General features: G+C 33.5%; 3 protein-coding genes and 1 pseudogene across 5 annotated transcripts; 2 read left to right on the forward strand and 2 right to left on the reverse strand.

Annotated features, from left to right (window-relative positions):
• Positions 1-2,819: 2,819 nt before the first annotated feature.
• On the forward strand, positions 2,820-10,846 carry LOC148629225 (uncharacterized). Its single transcript, XM_088546475.1, has 5 exons — positions 2,820-2,976; positions 4,683-4,838; positions 8,129-8,290; positions 9,077-9,236; positions 9,440-10,846. Exons 1-5 carry the CDS (start codon positions 2,919-2,921, stop codon positions 9,561-9,563), a joined length of 660 nt encoding a protein of 219 aa, XP_088402601.1. The 5' UTR covers positions 2,820-2,918; the 3' UTR covers positions 9,564-10,846.
• Positions 5,640-7,249, reverse strand: LOC148629226 (uncharacterized; annotated as a pseudogene).
• A 624-nt stretch (positions 10,847-11,470) lies between the features above and the next one.
• Positions 11,471-18,082, reverse strand: LOC148629227 (uncharacterized). 3 transcript variants are annotated; one of them, XM_088546468.1, is made up of 3 exons: positions 17,943-18,082; positions 12,882-12,920; positions 11,471-12,512 (listed from the first exon to the last, which is right to left on the reverse strand). In XM_088546468.1, exons 2-3 carry the CDS (start codon positions 12,900-12,902, stop codon positions 11,532-11,534), a joined length of 1,002 nt encoding a protein of 333 aa, XP_088402594.1. In that variant the 5' UTR covers positions 12,903-12,920; positions 17,943-18,082; the 3' UTR covers positions 11,471-11,531. The 3 variants fall into 3 exon arrangements, with proteins under 3 accessions (XP_088402594.1, XP_088402579.1, XP_088402588.1); XM_088546453.1 differs by lacking the exon at positions 17,943-18,082 and adding an exon at positions 15,348-15,498; XM_088546462.1 differs by lacking the exon at positions 17,943-18,082 and adding an exon at positions 15,249-15,338.
• LOC148629228 (uncharacterized) lies at positions 16,591-21,312 on the forward strand. Its single transcript, XM_088546441.1, has 3 exons — positions 16,591-16,661; positions 17,986-18,054; positions 19,410-21,312. The coding sequence occupies exons 2-3, from the start codon at positions 17,998-18,000 to the stop codon at positions 20,541-20,543; spliced, it is 1,191 nt and encodes a 396-aa protein (XP_088402567.1). The 5' UTR covers positions 16,591-16,661; positions 17,986-17,997; the 3' UTR covers positions 20,544-21,312.
• The last annotated feature ends 3,641 nt before the right edge of the window (positions 21,313-24,953 follow it).

The raw sequence follows: 24,953 nt of genomic DNA on the forward strand, positions 1-24,953 counted from the left end.
CAATTTTCTTCTGTTTTTCGGAAGAATTTTTACGTTATTTATTTATTTATTTCAAAATTTCAAATAAAAACTAATGAGTAGGGGGTCTGAAGGAGGGTCAGTAGGGTGATCGGAAACATTTTTAAGGCCTACACAGACGGTCATTTTATTCCTCCAGTAGTGCTAGAGATTGTCTGGCAAGCTTTTTGCTGACTTGGCTTGGGACATAAAAGAACGGAATTCCAACCTCTTTCATCAATTGTCTATACATATACAAATAAAGATTCTAAAGAAAAAATAATGACAGTGTTGTGAAGTGCTGAATGTACATACACGTTTATGTTGGTTCTGAAAGCAAATGGTACTGGCAGTGCCTCTTGATATATTTTATTCAGCTGCAAAACAAGTATACAGTTTTTGTCCAAGGAAACTTTTTTCAGGCTACAAATGTATGTGACTATTTAGAATTAAATAAAACTGTTTTATACAAGATTTAGGTGAAATATTGATTTTGAAGTGTTAATTGAGAGTCAGAACAGATGGATTTAGTCTTGAAGTCCTTTATATACCGGTATTGTATTTTTGTTTCATAAGAATTTCGAATATTATCTGTTGAGTACATGACTAAGTGGGATTTTTTTTCTATTATGCAGTTTTATTCTCTTTTGCTAGAGAACTGTTAAACTATGACTAATGTAAAAACAAAGATATTACAGATGTACATTCTTAGCAAATATTTTTTTTTAGTTTATGGCCCCTACTATTTTAAAATTAGGGCAAACCGTGTAACTGACAGATATTACACTGCCGGTTTCTGTTGATACAAAAACAAAAAACAAAAAAACAAAAAAAACAGAGCCCATCATTTTATCAAGCTAACATACTTTAAGTGAAATGTCCATTGGCAATCCTTATGAACATGACATAGCAAGTTCAACACATCCATACAAGTACACCTTCAAGAATGAATATGTATATGACATGTCTTATGAATGTGGCAAGTCATTATGGAATTTTTTCCGTAGATATTTAGTAACACATGTTAATATATATTAATAAACATGTGCATAATTCAATTATTGATTTCAGTAAATGGAGGAGTTTTCTGGACGATTCAAACACGTTCATCATACCGGTGCACCTCGGCCATGCTCCCAGTTTTAAGTGGAGTCCGAGATTTTCATTTACTTTTGTTAGTTTGTATGTATTATTTTAGTTACTTTATGTTCTTTGTTGTGTTTGTCTGTTTTCCATGTCTGGTCTTTGTCCCTGGATTACATTCCTTTGATTTCCGCTAGAATCTTGGTTCTATTGGTTACTCTTTCACGACAAAACGTATGTATGTTCAAATTTGCTCTTTGGGCTATACCAGTCTGCGTCCATACTTACCCCTCGGGCAATATCAGGCTGTGTCCACACTTGTATGTGTCCAAAAATAAATAGACAACTAGAATATATCGAAAGTGAACGACTGATTGCATACAGGTATTGCATAGAAATAAACAGGTACTGATAAGAGATTAGAAGTCAACTATTTTTAATTGGATGGTAGTTAATACAAATGTACAATCCTTATTAATTAGCATATTAAGTTCGCAGTAAAGGTGTCTATTGGGTTTGTTTACTGGCGTAAATAACATAGAATTGATACACTAGAAATACCTACAAAATAGATCTAACTGCATTTGAACCTATACCGGGTATGCCAATGGGACGATTTAACTGTGGCAGTGTAAGATAATTGCAGATTCCATCAGGCTTTACAATTCTAAAGGCTCTGGTAACTGCTATATCAGTTCTGATCTTCAATCTAAACTGAAAATGAAGATTCACTTTCCAGTCAGTGCAAAAGTTCCGAAATTCCAAGAAGGTGGCGCTGCTTGGTCTATGAGGGGTCCACCTCGGTGATTTCCAGTGATTTTTCTATGTATTCAGTCAAAATTTTCGTGCAAAAAGGATCCGCTTATGCCAGTGAGTTTTGCCGTATGTGGGTTTTAAATCAAAATACTGAACGAATTTCAAGTACGGTCATTCATATGATTAAATTCCTTGACACACATTTTGTCACGAAAATCTATCTAAGACATTTCACGACATCCATATGACTCATCGCTAATGGTGTTCTTCTTGTTACACTCGTGGGCTCTTTTTGCCGGAGAAATACCGAGTACAGAAAAATATGAACAATATTCGTATGACTTGATGTAAATGGAATATAATCTGGTAAAAAAGTACGATTTCGTTATATCCAACACAATGACCATTGTTTTAAAATGAAGAATTTACACTCAACTGTGACTTGAAATAGTCATACGTGATTAAACAAAAATTAGGCGATATCTTTGTTCCATATCGTCCATAGCACCAACCTTCAACCCATATCAGCATCGGGATTGATATGGAAATCCCGTGGTGATACAAGTGCCAATATGGAAAATGCATTGTAATGATCTATAACTATTGTACTGGAAACTCGTATTGGTCGAGCTGCACATCCGGCGAATCTAAAACGGGTTTTCAGTACAATATGACGAGTACAATATGTTCTGTATTGGACACTAAAATGTATTATAATTTATTTATTATTCAACTACGATTGGATATATAAGTAGTTGCCAGTAATTCTAAGACAATCTAAACGTTTGTAAATATTCTATTAATGATTTTTTTTCTTCAGCAGTAAGGTGACCACATTTTCAATGGCAGTCACGAAGTTGCCATTTATAGAATTACTATTCCAGTGCCCTTGTCTGTCAATGAACCAGCTTTATACTATATATATTTTAATGTACTGAATTTCGTGAATGCATGACTTGTTATGAAAAGACATATTATTATATGCACAAAGTTCATGTTTACTTAAATATCCAATAGCAAACTTAAGCTGGGTATTTAATCATTGATTTCTCTGTCACGTTCAATATTGCTGGCCATAAAAGATGGAGTTGAAATTGTGTGTCGTGGTTCTCTTGTCGATCTTAGCTTTTGGATTTGTAGGTAAGCATTTTAATTTCATTTTTGTATTCCTTTAGATATCATTTACCGGAAAATAGCATAGAAATAAACCATGTTATTATGTCGGTCATGGTTCTAATATGTTTTCTACTTAGACAGTAAGCAATATCTGGTCTCCAAAGGGATAGTAATACAGCTTTTATGTACCATTTATTTCCCAGTCGACGCACCTAATCTTTCTGTAACGAGGTTTTGTGTCACTTCATTCTAACAAAAGTTTTAAGTCACAGTTTTCACCTATGACCGTGTTGTCCCGCTACGATCGCTTTTATCATACAAATCATGTGTACTAATATCGAAAAAATGAAAATACTTGACTATATTTTTGTTAATTAAATATATGCGTATCGAAAAGGGTTCTTGTTGTTTTGCTGAACGATCTTGTCTAATTTTTTTTTTCGATTTTATTTGTTAGGGGGCGACCATTAGATCCATACCAAATTCTACATTCCTGATGATAGCATATTCCTGTTAAATGCATACTTTTTTCTGACAAATTGTATATGCGATTAGAAGGAATCCACTGTATTTAGTATTGCCACTGGAGACTATTAGGATGTTCTATAAAACTTGTGGAGTATTTAAACAAGTATAAGTTTCTAATTCATCAAACTATGGCGAGCGTAGGGAGACAATTTTTTTAAAAGGTTTTGCGCAGGTCAGAATATTTATTTTCAATTCACTAGTCAGAATATTTAATTTCTAGCAATTTGCAAAGTCAGACTATTTAATTTCTAGCAATTTGCAAAGTCAGACTATTTATTTCCTGGAATGATGAGGCCAGATTATTTATTTCCTACATAATCAGCGACAGATTAATTATTTTTAAAATCTGCTAGACCTGCTAAGAATCTAATGGTTGTCCCTTTATTTTCAATAATATCATACTCCGTTTTCTTGACCGCAGAGAAATCAATGAAAAAAAGGGATAAGCACGCGCACTTTTATGTCATAGCTTTTCCGTTCATTTCTAACATTTCTTCCGCACTTGCGCTTTTAATTTACATGACCTGTGCTATTGTAAAGTATGTTGAAGATGCACTTACTATTTGTTCCTGCGGGAGATTTTATTTACACAGTGCGTATGAAAAGTAATAAGTAAATACAATACTAATGATATCATTTTAATAAATTAAATCAGGAAACAGGGTCGTGACGACGTCTTCGAATTTTATACTTGTTATTTTGTTTTTAATTTCACATTTATGCAACGTTTAATCATTTGGAGTTGGCTTCTGTACATGAAAAAATAGTATGACAATGCTCTTGTTAAATAAAAGAACATCTACCGGCGTAACAGAAGTATATCAAAAGCCAAACCGTAACAGTATAATATCTAGACATTATACTTTGACTTCCATGCTTGGTCAAATTCAATTACAAAACAAGGGTACCATTTCCTAGTACAAAAAGCAAATTTAACACATGAGTATCCTTGCATGGATACTTATCATTTCTTGTTGGGGAAACATTTGACGGTTGTTCTAGCGGTACATCCATATAGCTCCTTTAGTCTTGTTTCTCTTGTCAGGTTCCATGTAGTTTTTACTGCAGTTGGTTATCATATACAGCTTCCAAAAATACCTCACCATTCTCGCTACTAGCGCGCATATATGCTACTGTCTATTTAGCTATAGATCACTTAAGACATACGTGATGCATCATCAGATTATTTTTTTCATTGATAGAATCAAGTAGTGATTGTGACTCAGCTAAAATTTTAAATAGGACAGGTCCTTTCAACACGTTAACTGAAGGATGGTATAAAGTTCTTCACCATGAGCTAGAAGATGGTGAAATCAAATCTGGAGATTGTGGCATAAAATACCCAATATGGGGCAGAGGTAAGATCTTACATACCAAGTACGTGTGTATAGAAAATACTTTTATACAATTTATACGCAGCACAAAAATAATATGAGAGTACATGTAAGAAGACCCTGCAAGCTAGACCTGCTACAAGTTCATCTTTATTTTGTACTAACTTATATTGTCACAGTTTTTTTATACTACAATAACACCACTTCTAACTGCAACACTGTAACAATTACACATGAAAAAAATCATGAATTCATATATTTCTGAAAAATATTAAAAACATGTTTTTCATGTGTTTTCCGTAAGTTTGGGACCATCATTAAAAAAAGAATTGAAAAACATGTTTTTTAAACAAAATATAAATATAGGATACAATCCGATTAAAATATTGATAGGTTAGCAAATGTTTCCCAAGTGATTTCAATCATTAAAGGCGTATGTTTTCATTTGAATCTGGGCAAAATATGCAGTCCAGTAGTTTTAATGAGCAAAATTAGATATGTATCCATACCGGTCCTAAACATATGTTACCATGATTACGTCGCGCATACAGTTGACTCCACGAACGTAACATTTTTAAATCACGTTTTTCTTTTTTATTGACCATCGAACGTTACCTCATTTGCAAGCATTTTTTTCATGTTCACTACCTGAAGCCATTTTTATATTTTATGATTACGTGTGTTATTAAGAGGAGGCTTTCTGATGTTTTGTCTTGTTGATTTTTTATACCATAAATTTCGTAATATGACCTAATGTCTGCGTACTATTCAACATCAACTGCGGGTGATTTTATAATATATCGTTGTTTTGAAAAAATTTCTTTTTTAAACGGCCTTATTAGGAGCATGCGTATAAATCAAATATATCATATTAACAAAATGATATCTGCCTTTCGCAATGCCAAAATAATATCCGTGTATTATTTTTGTTTCGGGAGGATAGAGGATCCCCCATTTGTCACTTGATTCTTTTCTTATAACCGTCATTTGTTTGCTCGCTTTAACAAGATAATAAGGAACATTAACATCGTCTGCTTTAACGGCAATTAATGTTCCATACGACACCAGGTCGTAAAGGTGTTTAAAGGTAACTTCCACTTCTTCTGATTCCTGATCAGCAATTTCTTTAGTCATTTTTTAAGATGGAAAAGTTGCCAATTTGGTCAACATTTGTGCAATCGTCATAATCTGTATTTAAGCATTTTTCACACTTATAGCAGGACAACTTTCTAATTTTCACAGTTTCTAATTCCGCAGAAAATACCTTGTGTTCTCTTTTACGAGTTTGAAATATCGATCACGGTTTCCATTGATCGAATCGATATAACGGAAAATCCTTCGTGTGCATTTTGAATCATCAGCAGTTTTACTAAGATGTTTTGTTGCAAAGTCATACAAGTCATGTGCACTTTGAATCACATGCTGCCCACTAATAACAGACAAATCAGCTTGCTTTTTAATGAAACCGCCGGCTGCACCTTGAGGACCACGACCATGCTAAGTTTCAAGAAAGTTTCTAATAATTTCATCATATCTTTAATCAGAACAAGCATATCTGTCCAATGCAGTGACGAGTTTTGTACTGAGCACTACACCCGTCAGTGAACTCACGCATGACTGAAACGTCGCATGAAAAAGATTTTAAGTAATCGCGAATTAACTTCTGGACCGCGTGAGTAAAACGGTGATCGTGTTTCTGGTCTGGACTGATTACAATAAAATGTTCTGTGATAATTTTTCTGTCAGTTTCGCTACTGTCTATTCCATCATACTCTAATATAGCATGTTTATATGTAAAATTGTCACGTGTATAGAAACTTCTTGTTTTTGGAAATAAGAATACTGGATTTCATACTGTCCAGTACATTTATAGTTTTCAGAGAAATCATGGATTGCAACACAATGCGTAACTGGTAAATTTGTGACTGCCAGTATGCCCTGAATTGATGGGAAGGGAAACACTAAAGTAATTGTTTCATATATTCATACATGTCACATGCCTTGGAGTCTTTCTTTACAAGAACAAGCTTCCTAACTACTTCATCTCCTTTTATTTTTACATTTTGATATTCGTATCGTTCCCATGAGACCTCGTCTGCTCCACTTTTGTCCAATTCTTCATCTAAAAAGTCAAGTTTGTCAAAACCACACTCGGCACATTCCCGATTCAAGCAAGACATTTTATGTTGGTGCGTATTGGCAGATCGTGCACATAATGTTGCATCATTTAAGTCTTTGTTCAGTCTGATTCTTTCCGCTGATGATAACTTCCTGCATGCCTGTTGAAATTTTATTTGTGAATTGCGACGTAAATTCCATGACGTCGATTTTTTTACAGAAAACAAACGCGTAACAATACTTTGGACATTTATTTTATCACATATCTTTTGTTCAACTGATTTTTCGTAGTACAAAATAGTATAACATATGAACATTCTCGGAATAAAAATAGATATGTGCTAAGACCTTTAAAACGACAAAAATAAGCGACTGATTCGTGACACTTATACAGCTCTCTGTCTGTTATTTTCATATTTTATGTATATAAGTAATAGTGATGACATAATGTGTTGTGGAATAAAATAGTTGGTATTTGCTATTTTGTCATGAAAGAAATTTTCTTTTCCAAAATTATTTTTAACACGAGTGCATTAAACTACATGAAATAGCGCACATTACAGTTGTTTTGAAACATATGAACATTTCCTGAATTGTGATCAATAAGATTCCATGATGCAATCAATAAACTTGTTTGCATTTATTCTTAAATTTGAAAAGGAGAACTTATTGCAATCCCACGTTAAAGTCTATCATATCATAATTTGAGTGTTATGGAAAAAAGGATATCCGACGGAGTAAAATACCGTTTTTTTTTTTTAATTTATGATTTTCTGCATTTCATGATAAAATATCACACACGAGACGCGATTTCAATTTCCCATAGTTTTTTTTTATTGAATTTCAATTAGTTATCAGTATAAAATAAATTCAGGACAATATATCTATCTTCTATATGTCATACTTATAACTAAGGTTATTGTTACTTATAATTGTAATATCGACGAACACAGTTGGACACCATCATAAGTATGTTCGAACATGGTATGTTTTGAAAGGCTGTGGTATCTAGGAGCTTTATTGATTTCCGGAAAAACGGAAAAACTGTGCCCCCCTATTTTAATTAAAACTATAGTTTATAATCGTGTGAATACGGTATTGTCGAATCATCCTGTAACCTTAATCGTCCATTCAGGTCACTGATTTGGCATATTAGTGGAAACGAAGATTAAGATTTGTAATAATTATTCATACAGGTCAGTACCCTGATGACGGTGAGGTAGCTGATATTGTTGGCTGTGTTGCAAGCGAAACTGATTCTTGTGTAACTGAACTGAGCTTAAAAGTACGGGATTGCGGAGATTATGATGTTTATTATCTCAAACCAACCACCTCCATTGACCAGGCTTACTGCTTCAGTAAGTATATGTAGATAATTTTGTCATATGTCCTTTACTTTAAAAATGAGGTATTATCGAATTCAAATCTCTATGAATAGTTTTAAAATAAACGAGCTAAATGAACATTTTAAATAACACGGATGAGACTAGGTGGTCAAAGAAATTTCTTCAGTTTTACTTGTAATCTGTTTTATGCGCTTCGCAGCACTGTGTGTGTCGATCGTCGTTGTTTCATGTCTTCAGGTTTAGGCCATGTAATGCCCACCACAGTCGTTTCGAGGTATTTTTATTGCCGATATTTTGCACTTTCAACACTAAAGCATTATTCCCAACCTCAAAGATGTGTTTACTTTGAAAAGGTAATACTGTCCTTAACCTTTTTGTATAATATTGAAAAGTTTAACAATCAGATCGCAAACTGAATATTGTCATATATTGAAGGGTTTTGAGGAATGTGCTGAAATACCGTAATAGGTAATATAACGAGAGCAGGTATGGTGTATGTATCAAAGAAACAAAAACCCCATTCATTGGTCTTCAATGAAAGACGAGGAGACATCTTACCACTGCAGGCTGCAGTTGGCCCCAAAACATCATTATACACAGGTACAGCGAAAGAGTTGCCCCTATATATTCAAGTAACATAAAAACTTGGCCATTGTGGAAAATATTACACCAATTAAAAATGGTAAGACTTTTTTTTTCAAATTGCTTCTAATTACCTTGTCTTGAACCATCTGTTATATACAGTCGATTGTTGAGATTGTATAGCTATTTCCTTTGTTTTTTTTTTACCACTACCAGGGAAAGAAAAGGACGACCACGATGATGACGATGAGGACTGTGAAGAAAAGAAACACCACGGAAAGAGGTTTCATCGCTGTCACCGTAATCACCGCAAATTCGTTGTTGTAATTGGTATTGTTGCGATTGTTGCAGCCGGCATTGCTATAGCTGCATTTATGTATGTTCTTTTCTATTCAATTTTAGAATTGATTTAACAACTTTAAGTAAAATCATTTGCAAAAAAAAAAACGTACGCACATCTACGTGACTTTTATTAATACAAGCATGAAGGTATTTTTTCTCGATTTCTTAGACCCCTAATAATAATGCAATAAAACTTAATAACTTTCATGTGTAAAACATTTTTGTATTTTATTTTAGTTTGTACAGAAGGAGACAGGCCGCCGCTCAGGCAAGGAAAGATCAATACAAAGAAAAATCTTCACAGAACGTTGACGGACCAGTTGTTGTCGTAACAAATGATGCACTCCCTCCAAAATATTAGAAGACTTGTGAATCGTTAAGTCGATTTTATACTAAATTCAACTCAGCAATCTACGATTCACCGTTAAAACGAAACCTACGTATAATTTAGTGCCCATCAGTATTCATCATTAACCTGCCTTAAGACTATATGTAGTACATTTAATGTAACAGTAACTTGTATATAAAAACCACAATTATATGTGATTATGATTTTTTCTCTTCCTTAGAAGGTCATTAATGACTATTTGTATATTTAGAAGACTCACTGTCACTAAGGCACCGACCATTTTTATACTGAGGGGATGCGAGATGGGATTATTTTGAAAAAAAAAATTATTCCAAGTTTGAGCCAAAAAAAATTGAACTCTGCCATTGGCAGAAAAAATATGATTCAATATTTCCTCCAATACCATGCAATGTAGATTTTCAGATATTTGTTTTAAATTCGGTTGCATCTGAAGAAATTAAAATCTAACTCAACATAAAATTCCAGTCTCCCCTCTTTTTTGAGAAGAAAATGGTCTGTGCCTTGAGGTTTATCATAAAATCAATTGTTCTTGTCGATAGTGTTCATTTTTACTTTTAGTATTTCTTTTTGATAGCATGTACTTTAGTTAGAAAAGTCTAATGGTTATTGTAAGGATAATTTCCTCTAAAGCCTTTTTTGTCTTTTTCTCGAAAAAGTAATTTGTTAAATTCAAATAGTCAGATACTGGTCTCCATATACTCAGTTACTATCTTTGCGAAAAAATACTGGTCTTCAGTACAACAAAGGCTTATGTTTAAGTTTTTATGCTAAGACACGTGTAAAGTTGATCGTGATTTTCATTTAAATGAATAGTTTGTTTTTTAAATACATGAACACATCGTCCACGGAAAGTGAAAATGTCTGAGCTTTTGGTTGTTTATGGACAAGAAAGTTTAACTTGATGTGAAGTACGTGAAAAAATCAGTAAATATATGTTGCCCTTCTGTAGTGATTAAGTCAATGGTTTCATTTACTACTACATTTTATTATGCTCGGTAGACATATTCTGGACCGGATCTAGGCACTTTAAGAAGGAGGGCTGCCAGCCGAGGTTCATCTGAAAAGGGGGGTGCTTGGACATTATTAGTCATTTCGTGTCAATTTTAGACATAAAAATAACAAATTTTAAAAAAAATGGGAGGGGTGCCAACTCTCTTTCTTGATACGCCACTGATATTGAAAGTTTAAACAATTAACGCATGCTGGTGTGAGTTTTTTTATATTTTTGTTTGCTTTTTACTTTTTTCTGTTGTCAATAAAACTAACACCAAAAAGATTCTCGTTAATATATATGTTTCCTAGATGTAATCTAGTAAGTAGTATTCAAACAACATTATTACCCACATAACTCAATAGGAGAGTTGCCTTCCTATAACTCAGTCTATCCACTACATACGACCAAATATCACACCAAGTTTTTAATTTCCTATTGTTACCTTTACATTAGTCTTCGTTAATAATGGTGCCAACTTTCTTGGAGGTTATCCTAAATATCTCATGAAAAACTAATTGTACATGTATTTTTACAGATGAGACATATTTTATACAAAACATCAAGTTGGCGTGCTAAGTTTATCCAGACTCTTACAGAAAGTTGATATCCGACACTTACCAAATTTGAAATCAATCCGTTCATCGAGACCCGAGATTATTGCGACGAAATTCCGACGGACAAGGTGATTGCCATATACCATCCACCCGTTTAGTTAAAATAGTCTGCAATGATCAATGAGTCTGTGTTGATGCTCTTTACTCATTATTATTTATAGTAAAAACTACTGGCAATTTGTTCTTATAAAATATAGACTACAGATATGTTTGCAAACTTAATTCGATGAGAATGCCCGTACGTACTTGGCAGTTTTAAGCTGTAAACCGAACATAAATGAGCAAACCACTTGGTCACATTCTGTTTTATATAATAAACATCTTGTACTATACATTGAGAAAAAATAGAAGTCAATGTCTTTTGTTCAGTAATCGCCGAGACGATACTTGTGGAAATGTTGGATGTGGAGAGCCACGTGTTGGGTTTTTACTAGGCGGGAAAGACCGGGAGTTCATTCCGAACTGCCGCCCGTCTAAGCGACTAGAATCTGGCTGAGTTTGCGCCATTGATATCAACTGTCTGATTTCTTTCACATCTTGGTGCATTCTCTGATTGTGTTCCCTCAAAAATTTCATTTCGGTCCATTGGTTCTGCATTATATCACGCATGCGCTCTATTTCCAGTCTAACTGACGAAGTAAGTTTCTGTAAGTCCTCTTTGAATTTCACTTGCAGGTTGTGTTTATCTGTTTCTATAATTTTGATACTTACCCCTTGTGATGAAACAACCTCACGCGCTCTATGAATTTCTTTGGAGAGAACTTTCATGTTCTGCTGAAAAGTATACAGCTCATTTTTAAGTCCCACTATTTCTTTTTGAGCCTTTTCTTGTGCCTCTCCCGTTTCAAGCAGTCTTTTCTCAGATTCCAAACTAGTAAATTCTCTTTGTATATCGCTGATCCATGCTGCAGCAGATTCAATGTTTTCCCTCATTGCATCGATCTGTGTCTGTAAGGTAGATAGCTTATTCCGTTTCTCAGCGGTAGTGTCTGCAAGTTTGGACAGCGTTGATTCTTTATTTTGAAGTTCGGTTTTCAAAGCATTGATTGTGCTTTCTTTTGCTTTTAATTGAGATTCCATAGACAATCTTACTGATTCTTTTGTCGCTTGGTGATGAATGCCATCAAAATTAAGCCTGAGCTTTAAAGTATCTAACTGTTTTTCTAAATCTTTATTCAAATTAGCTATTTGTTCAATGATGTTACATTGAACGGATCCTGTTTCGTCCTCCGATCCCACAAACGATCCATTCAAAGAATCGGTTTTCGTTTCTTTTTCTTGAGATTCTTTGTTTTGAACAGAAACACCATTAATGAAAAGATTAAAATCTTCCTAAAACAGAAATAGCAGAAATAACGACTTGTTACTTACTATGGACAAAACATAATAATACAACACTATGTTCTATTGTCTGATATGATGTTACAATGTGATTGTTTTTGCTCATTATAATAAGCTTTTTTAACACAATTTCAATATATTGAAATAAAGGAACCCAAATGTAAAATTGGACACTGAGCGAAGACTAATCAAAAGATGTAACGTGGATGCAAACAATCGGTTACTCATATACTGGGGATTTTACTATTCAGTTAATGCACATTAGCAATTCAAAGAAACAATAACTTTTCATTGATAAAAATGTAAACAAAATAATTTTTTTAAAAAACTGGTATCTTCACTGTACAGAGAACTATTTACCTCTTTAAAACTAGCAGCCATTCTACAAGGTGCTCATTCCTAAAAAAAATAAGAATAGATAACTTCTGTGATTTAATTACTCCAAAACTTGCATTAAGTTTTGCAGGATTCCTAAGAGGGTTATGGACAATATCAATCAAGTATAACAGGTTTGCAAGAAAAAACTAAAACTTTCTGTATGAAATAAAACTGGGCAAAAGTTTCCAACAAATAATACAGAAATGACCATATTTCTATATAACCAACGCATATATCAAAATGTCGGTAAGCACAGTGTTAAAACTTTTTTATACAAAAATACCAATCATATAAATATTGCAAATTTCAGTATGCTGTATACGTGTTTCAATGGGTTATCTCTCATCAGCAGCATTAGAACTATATACTTAAGAAGTTCAGAGATCCAAAAATAAATGATTTAGTTAATTATCATCAAAACAAAACGAATCGAAATGAGACCGATAAGTTTATCGAAGTACCTCAAAGGAGCTACATTATTGCAGGTATCAAGTTTAATACAAAGAATGAAACCTCAGTGTATTAGGGGGTTATAATTTTGTGCTATGGCAAAACCTTGAAAAAAATATATGATATAATGGTTCAGGCCTGAAGATCATTAAAAACATCTCATATTGAGAATTTCCGCAAAATCTTTTTACTATTATTTTTTTCAGGTGTCTGTTTGCAACTTAACTATTGTACACTGCCACACGTCATTTTTTTATGTGAAACTTCTACTTTCAGTTTCAAAGCTGTATTTCGATACTTGGTTCAATAAATTCAATGTGTTATATTAAACGCATGTTGAATTGTCTTATTTAAAAAATGAAATGCATCGCAGGGCGCAGCATTTCACGACCACAGTGATCGAACCCGGGTATACAGTCTTACAACTAATCCCAAAAAATTTGCATCAAAATGATGTCGGGGCTTTTCAGTATCATTTGATTACACAAACCCAGTGACCAATTAAACTGTCAAGTCAATTATAATTTCTGCTGAGAATATATTACTCCACCTATCAGCATTTTGTGATGTCTCTTCCAAGCTTTATACACACTTCATATTATTACAAAAGGGACTATATGATGATGTTAAAGATAAATTGAGAAATGGTAAAAAAATCTTGCACAATTATCAAGACAGTGTAGAAAATAGGTGTGGATTAATGAGGAAGAAAGACATACTTTCTAATCCCTACCCACAATTAGTTTTATGTAATTTTTGCAGAAATTCTAGTTTTACAATTGAAGCCCTATACATTCATTACATTTTTTTTTAAAGTTTTATATACCAAGCTTTAATAATAAGTATTGTTTAATATTCTTTGTTTCTCCTCTGCCTTTGTGATAAAATAGAACGAAGATTGCAATGAATGTTCTCGTGTATTGTTGAACTTTAAAGTCTCTATGGAAGGGTCTTATCCAGAATTAAAGGACTCAGGCTATCATGTCCTCATTGTTGCCAGAATTTTTCTGAATTAACAAAATTTTACCACAAGGATCCACCACTGAACTTGTACACAGATGAAAATTAGTTGTGTTTCATTGAAAATAGAATTTAACTATGTTAAAGTGTGTAGAATGATACAATCTGGTATGCGTCACAGGCTGAATTATAACTGACTTGACAGTTTAACTGGTCATACAGCTTAAGAAAACACATGATACTGATAAGCCCCAACGTCATTTTGATGCGAATTTTTAGGATTAGTTGTAAGACTGTATAGACAAACTATTTATACTTAATACAGCCTTGAAATTTTATTGCGAATAGACATAAGGAATACACAAATTCCAAAACTCAAAATCGGACCCAAAATAAAAAAAAAGTCGTTTTTGGGGACGTTGCCCTTTAGTCTTTTTTAACTCGAAAACCACAAGATATATCTGAGATCTGATTGAAAAATGCAGGCAGAATTTTTTTAAGGAATCCAATATAAAAATTGAAAACTGGATCAAAGAGTTATTTTTTTGTGTGTGGCACCACTTTGGTCACTATAGACTGAAAATGCTATATATTATTTAACATTTATTAATTATTCTTAAAAGCAGAACTTTACAAGAAACAAATATTAAAAAAATGAATTGTCAAAATTGAATGATAAATAAACCTTCTACATCAATTTTAAATAAACCCACCTATCTTGCCCCTTTTTTACAAAACGGTAAGGGTCAACAATCCCATTTTAAATAATAAGCTTCCTCTAGTACCTCGAATCAACATATCAAAATTTCAAGGCATTTTGTGCACAATAACTTAAGTTATCGCACTAACACCAACTTCGAGGACAAAGACATTGACGACGACAACAACAACATGACATACTAAACTATACCATTACCATTAAAAAAAAAAGAAACATACCTAGAAGAAGAAATTCATCCGCATTTTACTGCACTTTACTTAATTAGTTCATTAGTACAGGTGTTGCAGAAATAAAGTGCCAACTTCTTGTATACTTACCACTGATTATGTTTATATGGAAAACACGTAGTCATATACCGACTTCCCTTTGAAATTATCACTTCAAAATATTAATATTCTCTATTCGTTTTATGCTCATACCTAAATTATTTTGTTCAATTTGGACGTTTTCCAAATGAATTATCTTTAAAGTTTAACATATCTATAACCCTTTCAATAGAATAAGACGACACATTTGACTTTATCCATGTTTTAAATGATAATCTAGGCATTTGTATTTGACGTTTTCGCTAGTAGATATGCACGTCAAACTTGAATAATTTTGTATCATTTTTTTCAACATCCAAAGTCTGTATCTAGAACATGTTGATAAATAAATAACTTCAACAAGTAATTGTTGCTGATTTTTTTTTTATCTTAAAGCCATTGTAGTTAATTCCGACGCAGTCGGTATAGTTTCGCTTTTTACCCTTTGCCCTTAAAGACGCTCCTCCATGGAAACACAAGTCACCTGATCGCAAGTCTGTTTCCAGATTGGCCAAATACGGATAACTTAGTCGCGTTCGAAAAAAAAACTGTATCGGAAATTGAAATTGCGTGCCATACGCTTTAATTCCTGAATAAAATGCAGAAAATTATAAGTTAAAAGAACAAATTTTACTGCGTCGGCTATCTTTTTTCAAAGATAGTACTTGTTTAAATTTGAAGTTGATGCAAACCAGCACCTTGAGATACACAATAGACGACCTTCATTGCCTTATCTATGTTGTAGAAATGAAAAACTACATGGTTAATTAATCTTTCGAATACATGAATATACAGGCACTTGTTTATTTACCATGCAATATAGTATTGGGAAAACCACAAAAAAAAAAAAAAAAAAAAAACATAAAAAGGGCTAATCTATAACAGCTAGGCTGTATGAGGTATTGTGAGGCTCTCAACAGCAAAAGTTACGAGGACAATAAAAGATAAATCGATCCCTTTATTCAATCAGTTTGAATTCAATCGACCCTTGTATTCATTAATGAACAGTTTTTGTTCCAATTTAAGCAAATTCCGTCATTCAAAAGTCATTCAAATTGATAATATTTGCATCCTTTATTCCGACCGTGTTTACACACTATTATTTACGTACATTTAAATTCATAAAGAACTGCTCAATACCTATGATATAGATTTATCTTGAGTCATTCTACAAGGATATGGTTGTTGTCAGCTGGAAACGAATTCCGAATCAATTGTCCGTTCGGAATGAACGGTAACCAAAAACGAGACAGAAAATAAAATGGCGGACTTACCCAAATTAAGTTTTATATATATTCCAACCAATGTGATTGATTCTTGAAAAAAGTAAGTCTAAGCAAGATAGAAATTTATTTTCGTGATGGTGTGGGGTACCAAAACGAAAAATAAGCCTTAAGAAAACCTACAAAAATGAGTAGCATATACATTGTATGTATACTGGTAACATATTGATAGAAGGAAATCTTTTTTCAAATAAGTTTTGAATGTAATTTGCTTTACCAAGCACATAAAGTTTCAATTATTTCTTACAGTCACAACATTTATAATATTTTATTTATTGTTAGAAATAGTTTAATACCATTTATGTAAAAACCCATTTAAATCGTACAACAACAAACCTACATTAATTTCACCGATAAGCAATACAAATACCAGAAACGTGAGAAAACATGCTTTATAATACTTTCATTTTTTTTTTATTTATCTTTCAAGGTCAATAGGACAAAAACTAAAATTCAACCAAAAAAGTTGAAGCTGTAATATTTCTTATCACTCAAGTTATTAAGTTAACAAAAAGAATAGTTCAAATTGGTTGAGACTGATTCGCTAGGGAGTTTTGGTACAAATACTAAGTCGGTGACATCTTAGTACAGTGTAGTTATTAAATGATAACAGTAAACATACGATGATCTATACTGAAATATATTTATGTTTAAGTGCAATTTAGGTCGTTTTTAGTTCATTGCATAAAATATAGTTATATTGACTGTAACGTTGGCGATCTGTAAACATGCTAGTAGTATATTCTGACATTTGTGTATGTCAAACAAATGCTAGAAAACATTTAATGACAAAAGAGCTGATACGTCTTCATTCAGTTGGATTCTAAGGTTTAACAAAGTTTAAATATACATTTTTATATTCCATGCGTTAAGTCGACCGGAGATTTTTATCTATGTTTATTAAATACCCGAAGTTCTTATGCATATATTGAACTGATAGGCGATACACTATAAGGTAGATTCATCGTACTTTCGACATTTAAATTCAGTTTAAATATTGAAAGATAATTTTATAGGGTTAAAATCGAAATTATTACGGTTGTTTGAGTTAACCATTCAGCTAATTGTGTTTTTAGAACCGATCAAAAATTGATTTGAAATGTGTGCTAACAGAAAACAGAAACGCACACTTCAGCGCGTACTGTACACGGACATGCTAGTAGATCCATTAAAATCACCCTTTAATATATAAGAATAATTTGTCAATCACACATGCATCATCTTTGCTCACAAAATAGCTTTTATTCAAAATGTACGAAACATATGTTTATATGTAATGGCGTTCGAGATTCCTGAAATACCCGATGACGAATGTGCTACTCACCAATAAAACCAAAAAACCTTATTAATGGCTTGAATTATTTCAGAACTACAAGGTAATGGCGACCAGCGGAGGGACTCTAACTCCACATCGAATGAAGAAAGATACACAAATGGTACGAGATCTTCCAGTCTTGCTTTTTCCCGGTGACGACTAGCTTACGGCTGTTTTTTAATAATTACTCGCTTAGCACTCCCAGGTCATGAAATTATCATCGAAGGTGTTACTGTTTACAGTAGTAATGCTAGTACTGCGCAGATTTCAAGTAGATTGTTGTTGTTAATCTTTTTGACTAGATAATGTGTACTTCTCGATGGCAGCTAAATATTGTAGAATTCTTCTACTCTTTTATTCTTGCTTTGTATTATTTTCCAACATTTAGGTCCATATAAAAGAACTAACTTGACATTGCTGTTGAATGTTCTTAGCTTAGTGTTGAGATTGTTTCTTCGTGACTTCCAGTTGAAATCAACTAAATATAGTGTGGGCTTGACACACCAATGTAGACTTCTACGTCAGCTGGTATATCCTCATTTTCCTGGATGGTTTTGAAGAGTCGATCTTGAACGGTGGCAGTTTTGTCTATTTTTTAAAAACTTTCCTGGAGTGTTCAACCCATCTTTTTGACTAGTCGTCTTCGTGTTGTTTAACTAATATTTTCTTGTTTATTTTTAATTCGATTTGTTTTATGTTTCTGTTTCCACTATACTGTTTGGTTACATTGTTAACAACCATGTATGTGTGTTGTTGCTGTTTCCCATCTTGTCTTGAATCGATTTATCATTTTCCATTTAGTTTTCTAGTAGAGTGTACCTATCATTTTTTTAATTGACGGTATTTTTATTATTGGATGTCAAGTTTCTTTGGTTTTATGTCTTTTGCGTATTTTCCTGAGTTTTGATTGAAGGGTATAACCCTTACAACGTAATGATCGCTATTTACATTAGAACCTCTTATCACTATGAGATGTTGAAAAGACCTTCTGTATTTTCTGTTAATCAGATGCGGTATAATGGTTGGTTGTTCTTTCATCGGGTGATTTCCTCTTCAGTTTGTATGTAAAAAGGATTGGGAAAACGAAATCTCCTATGATACTGTTGTAACTTATCAACTATATGCGTTATCCATTTTCATTTTTCATCCGACGTCCAATTTTATCATGGTTTGTTTTATGTCTGCATTGTCAGATTCATATCTCTTGTCATGTTGTGGTGGCTTGGAGTTGAATCCGCTTGAACATTGCTAGTAGGCGCATATCACGAGTTAAAATATACAAATCAAAATTAATCTGATCTTTTGATCATCTTATTATTTTTTTATTAAACAGAATTTCTGTACAATTATTTAAAAAAAAACTTCAACGATAAATTAAATCAAAAGCTTAAACATCAAAGAACATGGCAATAGAGACGGAGAAGAAGTTATCGTTAAATGATCTATTGACAGTTTTTTTTAATTCCATTTTTTCAGGATGACAAGAACTCTTTTAAGGTCACCGGTAAAGGTTACAATTCTGATAAACAAACAGAACAGGGTGCTAGTAATGCTTCGTCACCTCAATCTTCTTCAAGGCCTCTCTCGGGAGCCACTAGTCAGTCGGAAGACTTCGGTGATCTGGGAGAACCAGTTGGAAGCTTCCAGATGCCACCAGAGGCAATGGAGCTCCTTCAAAATGTCATGAGAGTAAATAAAGATCTCGAAGAACAAGTTATGGCGTTGAGAATACGAATTGACGTCGAACAGAAAAATCAAGAAACCGAACGAAAGAAGCTTGGTCAAGACAAGGACCGGTGTTTGAGGGTAAAGGACCATGAAATAAATGAATTAACCGAGTCTATTTCTGTTCGGGATTACAGGATAAAGCATTTAAACAAAGAGAAGGAAGAACAAAGCCAGCAACTTCTTGAAAAAATTGATGAAATTACGGAATTAAAAACATTAGTTGAACAAACTGAAGATTATGCAAAAGAACTAAACAAGAAAGTCGCTAAACTCAAGGAGGAGAAACGACATCTCGAATCAGACTCGTTGTATAAATCTCAAAACGAAGAGATAAAAAAACTCAAACACGAACTACATTCGGTGAAAGATAAGTTGGTTTCAATGCAGAATGAGCTAAGTCGTGCAAGGCACATCATAGATCAACAAAATACAAAAATCAGAAACTTAGAATATGAAAAAGGTGAAATGAATGTTCGTTTCCGTGAGGATTTAGAAAAAGCATCGCGTGCCATGAGACAAGAGGTTGAGAGAATGCGTGAAGTAATGAAACAACAATATGAAGAGATGAAAAATCTAAGAAATCAAAATTTAGAAATATCAAGTGATGTAAGAGATATCAAAGACTTGCTTCTAAATTCACGGGAAATAAACTCAAAACGTGAATCGTTAGACGTTAGTAGGTTGCCAATTGCACCAAGGAGTCCGAAGCAACCCGTCCGATCGTTACCGCAAATGAAACTTAAAAGTGCTTCAGGCTCGAGTAATTTGCCGCCGTTAGAGAGGGAGCAGACGTCTAGTGCTGTTCCAAGTTCAAAATGGATCCCGGCGGGAGCACGAAGGTCAATGAATCCCTCTGCAAAACAGAGGAGACCCGATAAATGATAACTTATTATTTATTATTTCATTGTGCCAATGCTGTGTTCAGTTCAACCTTTTGCTTTATGCATTTTATTTAAGTAACTGATAGAATTAGTTGTACAAATGTAATTGCTTCCAATGATGTTGAATTTGTAGCACGTGTTCCTTAGTTAGAAGTGTCTAAACGTCTATTAAGAAAAACTTATACAGAGTTCACATGCAGATATTGCAGTAATAAATACATGTCGGGCAATAGACCCCTTTGTGCTTACTGTGGGGTAGGAGATAAGCACGCTTTATACATACTCATTATACAGATCCGAGAGGAAAATTCTTTTGTTCTACCCAAGCTCTTCCTCGCGGATATATTGAGCATGCTAATCAACTTAACACAAAATTGTCCTTTTTTTTCTAGGGGTGGGCGTATCCATATTATTTCATTGGACAACTTCTTAATCCCTTGTAAGTTCATAAATAACAATAAACAAGTTGCTCAACTTTATAAACAAGCGAATATGCAGTAAGTCGTAGTTTTGTCAACACTTATAAAATTTTATCGATTTCTCCACGTAAGATTTTTATCCTTATTATATCTTATTTTTTTTTTAGCATTAGCTCGGGCTCGCAACTCTCGCTGTGCGGAGCCTCGTAATTGTTACTGTTAAGTATTATCTGTGGCATGATATTTAAGCGCCCTCTGTGATATAATTGTGTGATAAAGTAGATATGTGATACTATTTACATTAACAAATTTACTTTGTATATTTGAAATTAAAAAAAAAATAGAAAGCAGTTGCATCTTTTGTTAGTTTATGTTCAGTCGCAAATATTTCATGCTTAACAAGATAACAACAGAAATGGGAAAGCCATTTTGTGGCTGCCTACAGAAATGCTTATTTTGCAGGGCGATCAATTTTGCCATCTGTGATGATTCAAAGGAGAGGTACTTTGTAGAAATTTATTGATGCGAACATGGCACTCTCCACACACGTTCTCCCCAGAGGCCCTTGGGACCAGGATTTTTTTTTTCTTTTTTTTATCACAAAAATATCATTAAATCATTTTGTTTCCATATTTGAGTTATTATGTGTGTTCTCAGAAATATCGGCTTGCTATTTAATGTTGTTTATACTATGCCCAGTTTTTCGTCTATCTCCTTCTCTAATGGGCATAGCATAGTCAGCATTAAATAGCAAGCGGACACTTGTATCTTTTTCTGGCTAACTTACGACAGATTTATATATATGTATGTATTCATTCTTTACAATTCATTATGAATAGTTATTACCAATTTAATACGGATTTTCTGTGTAGAAGATTGAATTTTGATGATCCATCCCCATGCTTAGTAGTCCAAGATTACAGTTATAAACTCTCGATCCGTAATTAAATTTTTGGAGGATTTTAGATATTTGAACGTTATTTGCTTGGTTAAAACACTGTTTTTCAACATATTTTCATAGTCACAAAATGCAAAAAAATACGAATTGCGTGGATATTTCAAATGTTGGTGTGCTGTAGTCGTGTTTTAATGGCTAACGTTTTATCAGCATCGTTTGAACAAGATACTGATCATATTGATGTTGTATACAAGAACTTTTCAAATTAACCAAAAATATAAAAACAGAAAGCAGAAATCAGCACCGATAAGTTCTACCAGAGAATTTTAAAGAAGTTATTATTGTAGCCCCGTGTTTGATGCAAAGAATGAAGCCCCAGTATTTTAAAGAGTAATCAAGGGAACCAAGGTTATGGTGGTAATCAAAAGAATGTAATTCAGGGACAAAGACCAGACATGGAAAACAGACATACACAACAAAGAACATAAAGTAACTAAAATCATACATACAAAGTATCAAAAGCAAATGAGCAACTCGGACTCCACTAAAAACTGGGAGCATGGACCAGGTGCACCGGTAGGGTAAGCGTCCTCTGCTTTTCTAGAAACACCCGCCGAGTTGCTCATAAAAAGTCAAGTCCGGGGTAGACAAACGAGGAAAGGAAAACCATGACCCGTTGAATAAATCAGTTTTCATGTTGCAGATGGATACACCATATAACGATCCACGAGTTCATGTTGATGACCATAAAACTTTTGTAGTGATGACTTCAATATTGTAGCAACACAATCCTGTTCAAGGAGCATATTTGTTAAAGTTCTAGTGCGATACAAAAAGTCTGCGTAGTTTCGGCAAGCTCTCAACGTATGAGATTCATAAAATTAAACACTAGAAATTTTCTCAAAACTTGTTTATTATATTTAATAATGAAAGTAGAAAGCTTGAATATTTACTCTAGAATACTAGTGACAGAAACTCCGAAATGAAATTCAGTTTAATGAGACTAATCCAGGTCTTCTACTCTGAATAATAACTTTGTCGCTTTTCATGCAACAGAGATGCGACCCTTGCTTCTGAAACTACTTGAATTAAATCAAAGTCCTTGGTTTGAAGAATTGCAGACAACCGAACAAGATGTAGCAGAATATTTTGTAGCGCAACCAAACAAACGATAAAGTCAAATTTTGTGATTGAGCAGCAGTAGCTACGTGCCTTAGCATTATTATCTTGTTGCAGATCAAGATCTCATCTGGGCTTGAACCCCGCGGTGGATACCTGAGATATTGACGGCACTGTCGTACCCTTGAGCTCGCATATTTGCAACAATGATTCTAACAGAAGTTCCGTAATAAATTTATTTGCAAAAGCCTCTCTTGTTGTTTTTTCCTGTCTCAGCAAAACATAAAAAGTCTTCAGGTACAGTTTTGTTGTTTTTCAAAGTATATGACAGAGGGAAACCTGTTTCTTTGCAGAACTATCAGTTGCTTTGTGTGCAATAAATCCATAGTACATGGCCCCATTACAGCTAACGACAACATGCTTTTGAATTTGATCGGCACTCTTTATTATTTTATTTTGAATTTGCAGCGATGTATACCCAGCTCTCGGGTCGCAAAAAGTAAGATGATCGGCTAAAAGGTTACTTTTTTATTTATCATGCAACAGTGCTATTAAATTGCTATCCTTTTCATAGTGTCCCCGTAAACAATGCTTGCTTTCCACAAAGAAGAATAACCTCTATGATACTAAGCAAGATCTTACGGTTTCACAGTGTCTGGTCATAAAATACTTCTCGATAGAGATTGCCAAATGTCGGAGGGTTTTCTGGTCTGAATTGGTGCGTATGAACACATATACATGTCGGATGCGCATTGCACAGATTGTTTTGTAATTTTTTTTTTCATTTTTTTTTAACTTGTCTACTCAGTTTTGTGCCGAGAATCCTATAAAACAACTTAATAACCATCCTCCCAAGTCAGGGTTTTGAGTCCACCTTCGCTCCCTCAAACCCCTGACATCGCTCATTCATATTTAGCGGGAATCGTCCAGCGCCATCTAGTGAGGGAGCGAGGGTGGACTCAAAACCCTGACTTGGGAGGATGCTTAATAACAAAAATAAAATTGTGTAGCCTATTTGGGTTGTATTGCATTATAAATAATTTGCATGATTCTTACAAAGACTACTACTTAGTACAAAGGAAGGTCTAAGACGAAAATTTACTACAACGCAAAAATTACTCATAACAAGAAATATCGAAATAGGAAGTCAAAGTTCATCAGCACCGAGAGGTTCTACAATCTGCAATGCAAGGACTACAGCCTCTGTACCTTTGAGGTTTTAAATTTCGTAATGCAATGTACCGCAAATTTTGGTAAAAAATTTGATACATACTTCGGGTTATACAAGTTTTAACACTGGGCAAGTGAACACCAGTAGTATTTCATTTTCAAATTGCCATAAGTATAAGAACGTATCTGTATGAATTAGAATCTAAAAGATGGTAACTTTCAATTACACACTGATTGTTTTTATTTTGTTAATAGGTGTGAATATCAAAATATTGTCATTTCGTGTATCTTTACGAAATATTTTAGAAACATGCGTTGAAGTTAGAGCATGTATATGCTAGCTATTGATTTAAAATTCAAACATTTGAGTATTGTATTTGTGGAAATCTAAACCGGAATAAATGTGTAAGTGTAAGTGTCTAAACACTCTCTAATCTATGTTTATATACACATATGACAAGACTTGAATAAATTATATCGACTTGCGAAGTTTCTTTTCTGGAAAATGAAATGCAATATTGGCTGTAAGGACTTTCAGAAAACCTGACATGAATAAAGAAAAAAAGGAAACTTTGATGTATGAAATAATTACTATTTGGTTGAAAAATATATAAGATCTTATTATTTATAATTAAAGTAGAAATAATCTTTTCAAAGCTATTGTATGATTTTGCATGGTAAATTCCAGAGATATGAAATTTGTCCGTTTTTTTTTTTTTTTTTATAATTCTTTAACTTTATGTTTTTATTCCGTTAAACAGTACTTCTATATTAAAACTTGTGTTTTCAACTATATTCAATTTAG

The sequence above is a fragment of the Perna viridis genome, chromosome 1 (assembly GCF_037379345.1).
Source record: "Perna viridis isolate PV_CMFRI_1.1 ecotype Kerala chromosome 1, ASM3737934v1, whole genome shotgun sequence".
NCBI classification, from domain to species: Eukaryota; Metazoa; Mollusca; class Bivalvia; order Mytilida; family Mytilidae; genus Perna; species Perna viridis.

Bases quoted from the DNA above. Each gene is read 5' to 3' on its own strand.
- LOC148629225 (XM_088546475.1), top strand. From the start codon at position 2,919: ATGGAGTTGAAATTGTGTGTCGTGGTTCTCTTGTCGATCTTAGCTTTT. The intron at 4,839-8,128 runs GTAAGATCTTAC...TTATTCATACAG, and splicing joins ATACCCAATATGGGGCAGAG to GTCAGTACCCTGATGACGGT. The intron at 8,291-9,076 runs GTAAGTATATGT...TACCACTACCAG, and splicing joins TGACCAGGCTTACTGCTTCA to GGAAAGAAAAGGACGACCAC.
- LOC148629227 (XM_088546468.1), bottom strand. From the start codon at position 12,902: ATGGCTGCTAGTTTTAAAGAG. The intron at 12,513-12,881 runs GTAAATAGTTCT...TTTCTGTTTTAG, and splicing joins TGGCTGCTAGTTTTAAAGAG to GAAGATTTTAATCTTTTCAT.
- LOC148629228 (XM_088546441.1), top strand. From the start codon at position 17,998: ATGGCGACCAGCGGAGGGACTCTAACTCCACATCGAATGAAGAAAGAT. The intron at 18,055-19,409 runs GTACGAGATCTT...CCATTTTTTCAG, and splicing joins TGAAGAAAGATACACAAATG to GATGACAAGAACTCTTTTAA.